Below are 13,795 nucleotides of genomic sequence, written 5' to 3'. Positions count from 1 at the left end.
TGCTCCTCCTGATTGTTTCTCACCTCTGTCTTCTCTTATCAGTGGCACTAATGATGTTTGTCCTTCATGTAAATGAATATATCAGTATTGACGGACAGTATGGAAACTGTGACTGTATCTTACTTTTTTTTTTTTCCAGGACATAGCACAGGGCTTGGCTATGTAGTTAGCAACCTAAGGGAAGGTTTCTAATGGAACAATAAGCACAGCGCTGCTGCCCCATATAGGATCCCTGAAGGCCTAGAGCACAATTCAAAATATGAGTATTTTGTTTTATGTCCAATCTGTAGTTACTGGAGTGAAAGTGATAGTTGTACAGCTCTAAACAACATTTCACTTTTCATCTCTAATGGGAATATCAAGGGGTCTCTGGTTTATAAATCACATCTTCATGAATGCTGTTAGCTATTGCACAGACTGTCATCACTTTACCCAATAACAAAATAATTCAAAATAAGATTCATCAGATTTTCTGAGAAAGGCAGCTCTGAGACACTCCCTTTGCTTGAAATAGGTCACAAATGAAGTTAGGAAGCATGTTCTTGCAGATGCAGCCTGGAAAGACAAAAAATGCAAGTGAATCTGTTGTATTTCACCTTCTCCTCCTCTATTCTTCAGCTAGTACTACTTTAAATTTTTGAATATTTAATTCTATGCCCATTTTTCCCATAAACTATTCCACCAGCATATAAAATAATGGTGGTATTTGTTGGTATATTCATATTATTTGGGATTATTTTAAACCCCAAAACTTGACTTTCTTTCCTATGAGCTTTTTTGTGTTTACAGATGATAACAACCAATAATACACTCATGTTTCTTTCATCTCAAATGTCATCTCAAATTAGATAGGAAGGAAAAAATAAGATTTCTCTGGGACTAAGAGTCAAAGTTGGCATTTGTCATAATTGCCTGGATAGCATTCTTTGAATATTGATGATGTAAAATATGGTTGAAATTATATCCTCCAAGAATTCAAATATGTATGCACAGATCATTTCAAGATATTAAAAAAAAAACTAAAATTGGTCCGTGCTATAACTTTCTATTTTTACATTCATCAAAGCCCAGATTACAAATAATTTTTTCTCATTAAATTAGGTTTTGTGTTATATTTATTTAATACTTTATTTCAGAATAATTTTAAATTTTCAAAGCAAAAATTGTGAGGTGCTAATACAAAGTTCCTACATACCCCTCACTCCATTTTCCCCTTCACAATGTCTGTAAGAAAGGACATGGAGTATTTGTCTCTTTGCGTCTGGCTTATCTCACTCAACATGATTTCTTCCTATCTGTTTTGTTGCAAATGACAAGATTTTTTTTTTTTTTTTTTTTTGACAGGCAGATTTAGACAGTGAGAGAGACAGAGAGAAAGGTCTTCCTTTTCCATTGGTTCACCCCCAAATGGTTGCTGTGGCCTGTGCACCGCACAGATCTGAAGCCAGGAGCCAGGTGCTTCCTCCTGGTCTCCCATGCCAGTGCAGAGCCCAAGCACTTGGGCCATCCTCCACTGCCTTTCCAGGCCACAGAAGAGAGCTGGACTGCAAGAGGAGCAACCGGGACAGAATCCGGTGCCCCAACTGGGACTAGCCGGCACCGCAGGAGGAGGATTAACCAAGTGAGCCACGGAGCCGGCCAGGATTTCATTCTTTTTATAGCTGCATAATTTTCCACCACATGTATATGTGTGTGGGAACATTGGTTGATTGCAGTGCTGCTATAAACATGGTAGAGCAGGTTTATTTTTGAAGCAATGAGTTTGTGTCTTTGGGTATATACCCCATAGTGAAATTGCTATATCATATGGTAATTCCATTTCCAGTGTCTTAAGAAATCTCTCTTTTCCAGAGTGGCTTCAATAATTTGCCCTTGCGCAAATAGTGTGTCAGTGTTCCCCTTCCCCACATCCTCACCTGCATTTGTTACTGTCTTTTTGATTATAGACAATAATTAAGCAATATTTCATTATGGTTTTGTTTTGTATTTCTCAAAACATTGTCTTCTACTTAAACCCATACTCACTTAAGAATATATTCTAGCACCAATGATTCTGGACTGATCAAACAATAATTAGTAATACCTTAGAAGGTTTGAGCTGAATGAGATGTTAGGAATCATGTCACCTAAGCTCTAACTATATTGTCAGAAAAACAAAGGCCCAGAGTAAGAATGCTATGTTCCCATGTCAAGATAAAGACAAAAACGTATAATTCTTCCAAGGTGTCAAGTTGGTGAGTTTTCCGGTATACACATTTTTTTCAGTTATTCTATGTTGAAAACAGACTCTAATCCAACTCACCACAATTCTTGCTTCCCCTCCCAATAAAAATCATAAAATAGGACTTTGTGTATATAAATCAGAGTGGCCCACAATCCAACACACAGCTGTTACTCCCCCATAGATTTTATATTTACTTCCTATGAAGGTAATATGGGATGATTACTTATGGCAAATAAAGGAGATGAAGATTTTTACACAAAAGTTTTTATGGTTCAGCTAATATTTACCATAAAAAAGAAAGATTAACAAATGCTAAAATTTTATATCTATTCTTTTCTTAAGGGTCATGGAGAATGTGTTCTTGATCTGTAGATTTGCCTCACTGATAATTTTGATGAGCTTGCTATTCCCTCAGGAAACAAGTTCAAATAGGTCTTTTTCCAACATGACTTAATATTTTTAAATATGACCTAACTGCATGATGGAAAGACTGCATTTGGCAATCTGCTGTTGCTAATTGAGTGTCTGTTAGGAGGCAAGGCTCATCAGTAGGTAGAAGAAAAAACTGAAGGTGAATCAGGAGGAACTCTACCTTGGATTAAACAGGAAATTTGCATCCTGGGAGCATGACCTGCTGCACATCTTTGAAAGAGTTCTGTTATCAGCCTTTTCCGCATTTGCCTCCCAACAGCATCCTTCTGTCCCAATCCAATCCTCCAACCCTGGCCCTTACTATTCTAAGGACAAATGCTGGTGAAGTCTCAACCTACTTGTAACTTCTTAATCCTGTAATTAAAATGGATCAGTTATTTAACATTTACTGTATTTCACATAGGGTGACCACAGGTTATCAGCAGAATGTATTCCAGCAAAATATATAAATATAGAAATTAATGCCAAAAGGCTGAAAAAACAATTCCATTTTCAAGTACTCTGTAGCTTCCAGCTTCAGCAGAAATTTTACTGTTTGAATTGATCTTTTGGTTCAGGTCCCTGTTCATATTAATGATGTCAGACCACAGCATTTTAGTCTTAGAAATTGTTATATTTTAACAATATCAGGGAAAAAATAGCACAAAGACTTTGAATGTTATTAAAATTTCAAAAGTATTGTAATTTTGAGAATTTTTAGAGTTGACAATGGAAAAATAGTCAAGCACCACTTATAAAACTACTTCTAATACTCTCAAATATATTTGCACGCCATATATCCCTCAATGTTTTACTGTAGGAAAAAATGTAAACCACAAATCCAGAACTTGCCAGTTAGTTATATTTAGTATGTTTCCCAACTACTAAATTGATTCCGAAACCTGATTTTCAACTATAACTTATTTCATATGTATAAATTTTTCTCAAATGCATCATAACTTGAAAATATATTTTCATCTCCTGAGGATAGTAGAGAGAGGTACCATTTCTCTTCACAGCATCTGGCAAACTATATATGCTTACTAAGTAATTTCTGAGTTAATATTATTTGGGGCACTTCTTTTAAAGCTCAGAAAGTGCCTTTTGGATTAATCAGATCTATACTCTTGATAGTAGGTTGGTTTAAAGAATATTAAACCAAAGAGATCCAAGGTAACTGTTGGGATGTTTCTCCCAATGAAAGTGTTCAACCTGGCCTTTGTTGGCTGTGGCTCAGCCGGTTAAGATACCACCTGCAGTTCTGGCATCCCATATGGCCACCAGTTCAAGTCCTGACTGCTCTACTTCTGAGCCAGCTCCCTGATAGTGGCCTGGGAAAGCAGCAGAATATAACCCAAGTACTTGGGCTCCTGCACCCAAATGGGAGACCTAGAAGAAGTTCCTGGCTCCTGGCTTCAGCTTGGCCCAGTTTTGGCTGTTGCAGCCATTTGTGGAGTGAATCAGCAGATGGAAGATCTCTCGCTAACTTTGACTTTCAAATAAATTAATTAAATCTTTAAAAAACATAAAAATGAATGTGGTCAAGCACCATCCACTTGCCTCAGGTGGATTTCCCTAGGAAACAAGAGATGGTGGAAAAGGCATCAGAGTCTTTTTATCTGCCCTTCTGTCTCCTTTGGCTTTCAAAGAGAAAGACACCAGCGCTGTAAGGAGCCAAGCATTAGATTGAAGTTCAATGCTGGAGGGTCTAAATCACATCTCTACCAACAGCTCTGCTCTGGAATCCTTGCAAAATTACTTAGCCCTTTCATAAGCTAGTTACGTCTACCTCCCTCATCTGTAAACATATGAGGTTGGACTAAATCTCCCTCGCCTCTTCCAGTTCCCAAACCCTGTAATTCACACTGCCTATAAAAAATAAATGTAACTCTGAATGTTCACTTTCTAAAGTAAAGTTGTAAAGGGCCTGGACTTTTCCATTACAAACGCCAGAAGCTATATGGATCTTTGTGGGTGCTCAATAAATATTAAACAATCAATTTTATCTTTCATCTGCAAAATGGGGTGAGTAATGCTGACTTGTCTCCCAGAATTTCGTGTGAGAAATAACAAATGAGAACAAAGCACTTTTCAGATAATGAAGTAATTCGAATAAGCTGCTTTAATAGGTCTGAGGTCTGGATAGATGATGCAAGAATAAAGTGTCTTTTTTATTATTACATCTGTGAAATACAACAGTCTTTTCATCTGTTTAAGAAGAAACAGTCATTACCCTTGCTTATCGCCAGAAAGTCAGCTTGAGTAATTCCTGTGCAAATGGAACTTTTCATGTGATTTTAACATTTATCAGTTTTAACAAAATGCAGCTTTTAAATCTTTACCTGATATCAAAATGGAATCATATCTTGATTTAACTAGCTTAATGAGCCATTCCATCAGCATTATACTATTCTATTCAAAGAAAATGGTTTCTGAAATGACTGATAAGCTGCACAAATGAGAAAATTGCAAATTTAATAATCCTCCTCCTCAAAAATAATACAATTCAAGAGTTTTTACTAAGGAAAATGATATATTACATTCTAGCTTCCTGCAGACTTGCACAGTATGCTGCTGCTTTTAATGTTTATGCACAGTAAATAACATGCCTCTCTATATTTTTTGTAGTATTCCAACAAAAGACAGCCAGAAGACAATCAGAAGGTGACAAGCTCCATGGTCCTCCTAAGAAACAAGGTACTGGCACTAACTTGCATCTGTTTAATAATTTCTAAACAAGGTTTAGAAAAATATTGCAAATACTGAATAAAGCCTCACAGGACAAAGTAAATAACTGCATGTTTGATTAATTTTACTCTTAAGTTATCTCACCCAAATCAAATTTTGACATAATAAAATCAATGCATGAAACTATTTCAATTCACAAAGGCAGGAAATGGCCCTGAGATAATATTTGTGATAATGTTGTAGATGTCGTTATCAGGTCTCCAGGAAGGTCAAATAAGATAAATTCTCCAACAGGCATCAGAGGCCACATTTTCATGTACCTGTACAGGGAAGTTTCTGGAAGTTAGCTTAGTGGGAGGGGCAGGTGATTGATTGCCCAAAGGAAACTAGCATGGCTTTTCTCTTGTCTGCACTGAATGCCAATCAAAAGTTGTACCCTTGTCCCACTGTTCTCTAGCCTTTGGCACTTGACCTGATACTTTTCAAGCAATTACTTTTTATGCTTAAAGAGCTGAACACTATAGCCACAGAATTATCTCGCACAGGTATCAGATTTTTTGCCTCCATTTCTTCCCTGAAACATATGTCTCTTAGTGAAAAAAACAGACTATCAAGTTACTCACCACGCTGATTTTCTGATAGTCACGCCTGGCTTAATGTTCAAATATGAAAAAAGTAAAAGGTGGTAGAGTCAGTAGGTAATATTAGCTAGCTCTGATAATTAATGAGCATATAAAGACCCAGCTCTGAAACTACTTCAGTCCAAAAATCACACCACTTTGGAAATGGTGCCAGGAAATTTTTGAGGGAAACATTAAAATAAAACAAGGAAAGTATTACACAGCAAAGTCTAAGCATTGCTACTGTCAGTTTCCTTTTGTGCCGTTGTGGAGATGGCTAGATGTGATGGATGGCACCAACTCCTAACACCCAATGAACTATTAAATACAGCAGCTCAGTGGATCTGCTCCTGAGATGCTGTCTCCTTGTCCAAAGCTATGTCCTCAGATGAGTGAACTTCACCCATCACTAATGCAGCATTTCCTATGGCAGCAAGGTTGTACTTAGATCATTTTTCCAATTAGGAACATGGATGGTATTTGAATGCAACAAATGATAAAGTTGAACTTCTGCTCTTCCATGAAGCACTTGGGTATAGTGCTTGTAAATTTACATGCCAAAAAAAATCATGCTTTTTACTTGACAGTTTTCCATTTTTAGTGCTTTTGTATTTTAAGGGGAAGATAGATCTTTTTAAAGTCAACTCTTATCCTCCCACTATGCCTTTAGCTCACTCAAGACATAAATGCAAAGCTCCATGTGCGATCCTTGTACAGTTAGGATCAGAACAGTTCCTAAAGAATTAAAGTAGATAACATTATTCCTATAAGGACTCCTCTATATTACTCACACAGCTTTGGAAAGAATGAAGAGTGGAGATGTTTTGAGCTCTTTGGGAGAAAATTTCCCTGCAGCATTTTTCTCCTAGGTTATTCAAATATCATATCTCTAATTAAATTTTGTTGGAATTAAGGGAAAAAATGGAGACAAGACCACAGGAGAAGAAGAAGGTGACAAGTACCAAGGGTAACTGAGAGACCTTGGAATGCTGGGCTGTCAGTTGTCCTTTTGACTGGGCCACAGACAGCAACATAAGGAAAGGTTCAAACAACCCCAATATTACTCTGTCTTATGTATGGAAGGACAGAGTAATATCCATATCTACCCAGAAAAAAAAGAGGAAGAATGGCAAAAGGAAACAAGACTTAATTATACAAAATTGTGTTGGCTTAAAATCTGTCTATATCCTGTTACTTAATTTGTTTCATCAGGTAATTATTACTAGATTTTTGAAAGTCTTTGGTACAATATGCTTAACTTTTTAAGATTTTTTTTATTTAAAAGGCAGAATGAGAAAGGAGGAGGGAGAAAACTAATCTTCCATCTGCTGGTTCACTCCCCAGGTGGCTGAAATGGTCAAGATTGCCCAGGCCAAAGTCAGAAATCTGGAACTTCATCCAGGTTTTCTACCTGTGTACAGGGGCCCAAGCACTTGGGACAACTTCTGCTGCACATTTGCAGGGAACTGGATTGGAGGTGGAGTAGCCAGGACTCAAACCAGCTCTCAGATATGGCATGCTGGCATTGCAATCAGAGCTTAAGCCACTGTCCCACAATGCCAGCTACTACATGAAGTTTTAATCACATTCTATTGGAAATTTTTTTTCTGTGTATTCTTAATCTAGTTTATTGATGACATCTTTGATTGTTCACCTTACAGAAGTTTCCCTTGGTTCCTTGAACCCTGGACATTAATAACCTACCAGGATAAAACTGAATATTGTTCTATTTGCAAGAATTAGGGGAACATCAAACCTTATGAAATGTTTTTTAACTAAAATCTAGCAGAAGAAAAAAATACACTAATTGGAAAGAATTGGGAATAAAAATAATTAAATGTATAAATACTTTAAAGGCTTAATCCATCCAACCATATTTGTTTAAACAGTTTCAGATATTATGACTCTCCAGTCCCTGGAACATACAAGGCAATCAAAGCTGCATAATATTGAATTGGGGCTGATATTGCAGCACGGTGTGTTAAGCTGCTGCTTGGGATACCAGCATTCCACATCTGAATGCTATTTTGAGTCCCGGCTGCTCCACTTTTGATCCAGCTTCCTGTTTATGTACCTGGAAAGGCAAGGGAGGATAGCCCAAATACCTGGATCCTCTCACTGATCTGGAAGACCTGGCTGGTGTTCTGAGCACCTGGGTTTGGGAGGACTCAGCCCCAGATGTTGTCGGCACTTGGGAAGTGAAAGAAAGGAAGAAAGACCTCTGTCTAGCTCTTTCTACCACCCCCTCACACACACACACACATATATACACACTCACTCACTCACTCTTTCTCCCTTTCCCTTTCTTTCTAACCCTCTCTCATTCTGCCTTTCAAATGAATAAAGAAATCTTTATAAAAGCAAAAAAAAAAATACTGAATTAATGGATCCTCTCAGACACCCTAGTGTTTCATGGTATAATAAGGAAAGACACTGATGGTGTCTTTGTTAGGTAGAAAACAGCAATTAAAAGGACTTTGATGAAATATGTGTCAGAGTCAACATGTTCTAGAGGGACAGGACAATTTCTCTAAAGAAGGTTAAGGAAATTATCAAATTCTTTGACTATATGCTGGAAAGAAAAGATATTATGAAATCCAACTATTTTACCATGGAAAATATAGGTATTTCAGGTGCCTTAAGTTTCGGACTGCCAAGAGAGGGCCAGGAAATTTCATTACTGCCACATCAAGGAATTTTCCTTAGGAAAAGAGAAAAAAATTAATTGGCACCATTTTCATGGAAATTCAACAGATTTCTTCAACTCAATTTTTACATCTTGAAAAAAATATGAGGAAATTGCTGAGGCCTTTGAATAGCAGATAACATTTTCCATCAAAATACAATTTTCAAATCAATTTTCCCAAGTTAATTTTGAACTTAGAAAATGTCAGAGAGCTGTCAGAGGTGGAATTTATTGCCACTGCACCTTCACACCCCCTTCCCAAAACGATCTTCACAAGGCAGTCATGGGCTTGTTCTTCAACATTAAAAGTCAAAAAAAAAAAAAAACTCAGTTTTTGACAGGGTGTTTGGAAGTGATCAGGGATTGGCAGACTGAGTTATGTTAGCCAAGTTCACAGAGGACTGATTTATAACCCCCAATTCCAATCTATTAAACCCAAAAGAGGAGAGGATTTCTTCTCAGGGAGTAGAATGCTTGCATGCATGTGGACCTTGCTGACTAATAAAGTTTTTATAAAATGTAATTAGTAATTAGAAGCCCACTAGTGAATATGCTCAAGTCAAAGAGTGCTGGTGGAATGAAAGGACACTGTCTACCAGGACATGGAACTGCCTGGCTGATTGTCCCTGCCTCACAAGAGCATATCACGGTCTCACAGCAACATTGCCCAGTGTCCCAATCCATTATTTCTTTCTGCCTCCCTTTTCTTTTTCTTTTTTTTTTTGGGGGGGGGGGGGCGGCAGTATTTCAACAGGGCTTTTCCTATCCACGCTAAGATCATCACCATTTTACTAACACAGTGTTGTTGAGGTATGACACAGGGCAACTGACAATGCACAAGCATTCTTTACACTGCCACCCTGTGTTTGTGGATCCGGTCCACAAGTCTCCTCAGCCACGCACTTGAGCAATGAACCTCATCCAGGATGTGTTATTGCTCTCAGGCATGGAGGACAAATCATTTCTTTGAGGAGTGGGGTTAGGTGAACAGGAGGAGCATGCCTACCCTGACTTAGGACCTACACCAGTTATCACCCATCTCTGGATGAGCACAAGAATTATTAGTAGACCTAAAATTGAGCTACCTAAGCCTTACCTGAGACACAGAATAATAGCAGAACAGATGAGAATAGTCTCATCTCCTTAATCTCTAAACCAGTACAGAAGAAACAAAATCCTGGCACAGCAGGTGAAGCCCCTGCTGGAACACTGGCATCCATCAATACCAGAGTGCCAGTTTGAGGCATGGCTGCACAATTTTATTCTTTTTTTTCTTTTATTTAGAAAGAGTTACTGAGAGGGAGGGAGGGAGGGAGGGAGAGACTTCCATCCACTGGTTTATTCCCCAGGTGGCCATAGCCAGGAGCTTCATCTGGGTCCCTCTTATGCTGCTTTTCCCAGACCATTAACAGGGATCTGGACTGTAAGTGGAGCAGCCAATAAGCGAACTGACACCCAGTTCGGATGGCAGCATCACAGTCTGTGCTTTATGCTGCACCACAGTGCCAGCCCCTAGCAGCCCCACTTTCAATCCAGCCCTCTGCTAATGGGCCTGGGAAGGCAGTGGAAGATGGACCAAGTGCTTGGGCCCATGCCACCCTTGGTGGAGGCCAAGATGGAGTTCCTGGCTCCTGATTTCATTTTCTCTCTCTCTCTCTCTCTCTCTCTCACTCACTCACACACACACACACTCTTTCAAATAAATAAATAAGTCTTTAAAAAATCCCACCAAAAGAAACTATGTTTGAGAAGCCACATTGTTGTCAAACTTAGCCTCTAAATATGTTGTATTGCAAAAATAAGCTAAACAAAATAATATTTGGTGGCATTTGGTGGCATTTGTTTCCTGTCAAAATTCCAATTTCCAGCCACTCCCTGTTATATAAATATATCATTTGCCACAAATGGCTTTTGCTATTATAATTCTTTTCACATTGTTTCCCTCTATTTGAGACACATTTCTCTGAAGTCATGATCTATAAAATATCTTGAAAGTCATGTTATCATGAAAAGTGAAAGAGCATGTGCACTTGTGAAGACTGTGAAGACCACGCTAATGTATTTAAAACTCAGGCACCAAATGTTATTTGCTCAGAAATTTTATCTGCCTGAGCCCCAAAGGCTTGAGTTGGCAACCCCTGATTTAGTCTCTCCCGCTAATTCTTCATTCCAGACTACAAAATCATTATTGGCTGGTCTGTTTTTTCAGAGATGGGGTGGAAGAGAAATGTTTGCCTACCCGTGGGAAAAGATATAACCAAGGAATGTATCTTTTATGTGAACTCTAAGTGCCAAGGGCTATAGCACTTTGATAAATGTTGAATTATAAAATTATCTATAAGCAGGAGACTTGGGGGACATGGAAGGTATTACCTTACGTGGGGAAAAGAAAATGCTGATCTGAGTATTTTCATCAAGATATTTTTGCCAGTACTGACTATATTAAATAGAAAAAGAGAAAATTGTGTGTGGTCATTTGTATACAGAATAATGGCCTCAGTTCCCTTTTCCATTATAGCACTCATTACCTTTTGTCATATTCCTGAAAAATATTTTTGTCACAGGTATACCTGTGACAATTTGTATAATAGCTGAGTTCTTGGGGCCGGCATTGTGGCATAGTGGGTAAAGCCACCACCTGTGATGCCAGTATCCCAGTATCTGGAACTGGGTGCCGGTTCCAGACCTGGCTGCTCCACTTCCAATCCAGCTTCCTGCTAATGTACCTAGGAAAGCAGCAGAAGATGGCCCAAGTGCTTGGGCCCCATCCACCCACATGGGAGACCTGGAAGAAGCTCCTGGCTCTTGGCTTCATAATGGCCCAGCTCTGGCTAATGTAGCCATTTAGGGAATGAACCAGCAGATAGAAGATTCTCTCCCTCTTCCTCTCCCTCTCCCACTCTGCCTTTCAAATAAATAAGTAAATCTTAAAGAAATAGCTGAGTTTCTTGCCTAAAATGGCAAAAGATTAGCAATCCACAGTATGGCCTCTCTCAGACATGAAGGCAAAGGAAAAACCCTTAATAATAGTGAAAGGGCTGGGAAACAGGCTTGCTGGAATCTAGAACTAACTCCAGGTAATGCCAAGGTTGAAAAAAAATGATGGTTAAGACAAAAGAAAAAACTGCGTTTTCTGCCCCTTACTGCTATGGAACAAAGCAGCCCTTCGTTTGTCAAAGCTGCCAGTGCTTTCCTGGCTCACTGACCCCCAGCTTTGTTTCCGCTAGACAGGTGCTGATTTTTAAGTATTGTACTCCCCAACTCTGGTCTGCCTATACAGAAGAAAAAAGTAATCACTCCCATAGAAAGTGAGTAGGCGGCCAATGATATTATTTCATTTTCCTGGTCCTGGAAACGTACCTGAAGTGCGGTGATGAAAGTGGGGTAGTCAAGAAGAATCCTAATGGTGATTTTTCAGGGACTTAGGTACACGGTGTCAGGGCATCAGTCTCAACTCTGTGTGGCGAAGCTGAAATGAAACAGAAGCCTGCTGCCTCTGGGTCCTTGAGTTGTATACTGCACCTCTCAAAGTCCTTTGTGGTCCAGGGACTGAGAACAAAGTTTGACCTGAACATGAGGAAGGGAGCCAAAGGACAAATAAACACCAAATGCCTTGGGGACAAAGCTTCTGTGCTGTGCATTCTTTCAAGCAGGATTGAAGAAAACAGAGAATGTAAGAACTTCAAAAATTGAAGAGATGGACATTTGGAAGAGATGGAGATTTTCATCACGAAGACGGAGGATAATTCTACTCCTATAAATTATTTATTTATTTAATGAGAAAGGTTATCAGAGATCGTCCCAAGTGTACCAAGCTACTTCCATTAAGATAATGGGAAATACACACACACACACACACACACACACACAGAGAGAGAGAGAGAACTTTTCAACAATTAATAATCATTTAAATCTGAATTTTTTTTAACTTTTATTTAATGAATATAAATTTCCAAAGTACGATTTATGGATTACAATGGCTTCCCCCACATACTGTCCCTCCCACCCACTACCCTCCCCTTTACCACTCCCTCTCCCCTTCCATTCACATCAAGATTCATTTTCGATTATCTTAATATACAGAAGATCAGCTTAGTATACATTAAGTAAGGATTTCAACAGTTTGCTCCCACACAGAAACATAAAGTGAAAAATAATAGATGATTTTTTTTAAATGATGATGAAATCAGCTCAGACCTATTGTCATGTTTAATCCCTAAATCTGAATTTTTTATAAGTATTTAACTTTTTACAAAATTTTCCAAAGCAGTAATTATAAAGAAGTATGGGAATTATCATTCACCAGTGTCAAAGCATTCAACCTTCATACCCAGTATAGGACATTAGTGACAAACAGAAGCCAACAAAATGAAAATTTCAGAAAATTGGGAGCTCAAACAAACTGAAAACGTAATAAAAAGCAGCAGAAAGTCGGGAGTCAAAGAAAATTCAGGCTGAGGTGAAAGTAAATGGACTGAGAGATAGTTTGGGTAAGATGATGAGATTAATTGTGACATGAAGAAAAAGGAGTGAATGGCAAGACAAAGTATAGTAAAAAATAAAATAGAAGACTAAAATTTCGATAAACAAATGAAAATCCATTTTGGTCACAACAGAAAGAGCTGTTAATAGTAAAATCAAAAAAGTAAAGTAGAAAACATACCAGAGAAGGGTTTGTCTTCACCACATGGAAAGACTGAAAACAAGAAAAAGATGGAGAACACAGTTCCAACTCATGTGTGATAGATGTTTAAAAATAGAATAGAAAATTCAATGAATGACCTAGTTAAACAAAGCTTTGAAGAACAGGGAAATGAAATATGCAGATTGAATATGTGAATAATGTGACCCAGGAAAAAGTAAGCAAAGCTACCCATGATTAAAAGCACCATAGCAAATCTTTTTAATTATATGGATGAAGAAACCATCCTAACCTACTGAAGCAATATTTTAACTGAGATGTTTGAATAAAATGTATCAAAATCAGCTTCAAAAAGAAGATATCTGGGCAACAAAAAAAATGAGATAATGGACTACAGTGTTTGGGAAGAGATCACAGCTTAAGAAGTTTATATTTTATCAGGTATTCTGTTCATGTAATATGAGAGAAGTGTTAAAAAATTTATAGGAGGCCATTTTTTGGACTGAGTTCTTATACTAGGCTTC

At 38.1% G+C, this 13,795-nt stretch overlaps 1 protein-coding gene and 1 long non-coding RNA gene across 5 annotated transcripts in view; one reads left to right on the top strand and one right to left on the bottom strand.

Annotated features, from left to right (window-relative positions):
* BANK1 (B cell scaffold protein with ankyrin repeats 1) overlaps positions 1-13,795 on the top strand; it is a 352,635-nt gene that overhangs the window by 321,700 nt on the left and 17,140 nt on the right. For all 4 annotated transcript variants that reach the window (XM_017347389.4, XM_008267565.5, XM_089303020.1 and 1 more), the window contains one exon: positions 5,264-5,332. In XM_017347389.4, coding sequence (XP_017202878.4) covers positions 5,264-5,332 — 69 coding nt within the window. The remainder of the gene's footprint in view (positions 1-5,263; positions 5,333-13,795) is intronic.
* On the bottom strand, positions 427-12,124 carry LOC127483287 (uncharacterized). The gene is made up of 3 exons (XR_011378333.2): positions 11,990-12,124; positions 8,554-8,644; positions 427-555 (listed from the first exon to the last, which is right to left on the bottom strand). It is a non-coding gene; the product is annotated as an uncharacterized LOC127483287 (long non-coding RNA).

The sequence above is a fragment of the Oryctolagus cuniculus genome, chromosome 8 (genome assembly GCF_051225735.1).
Source record: "Oryctolagus cuniculus isolate XC-2025 breed Fujian yellow rabbit chromosome 8, ASM5122573v1, whole genome shotgun sequence".
NCBI classification, from domain to species: Eukaryota; Metazoa; Chordata; class Mammalia; order Lagomorpha; family Leporidae; genus Oryctolagus; species Oryctolagus cuniculus.
This window is presented reverse-complemented; position numbering and strand designations above follow the sequence as displayed.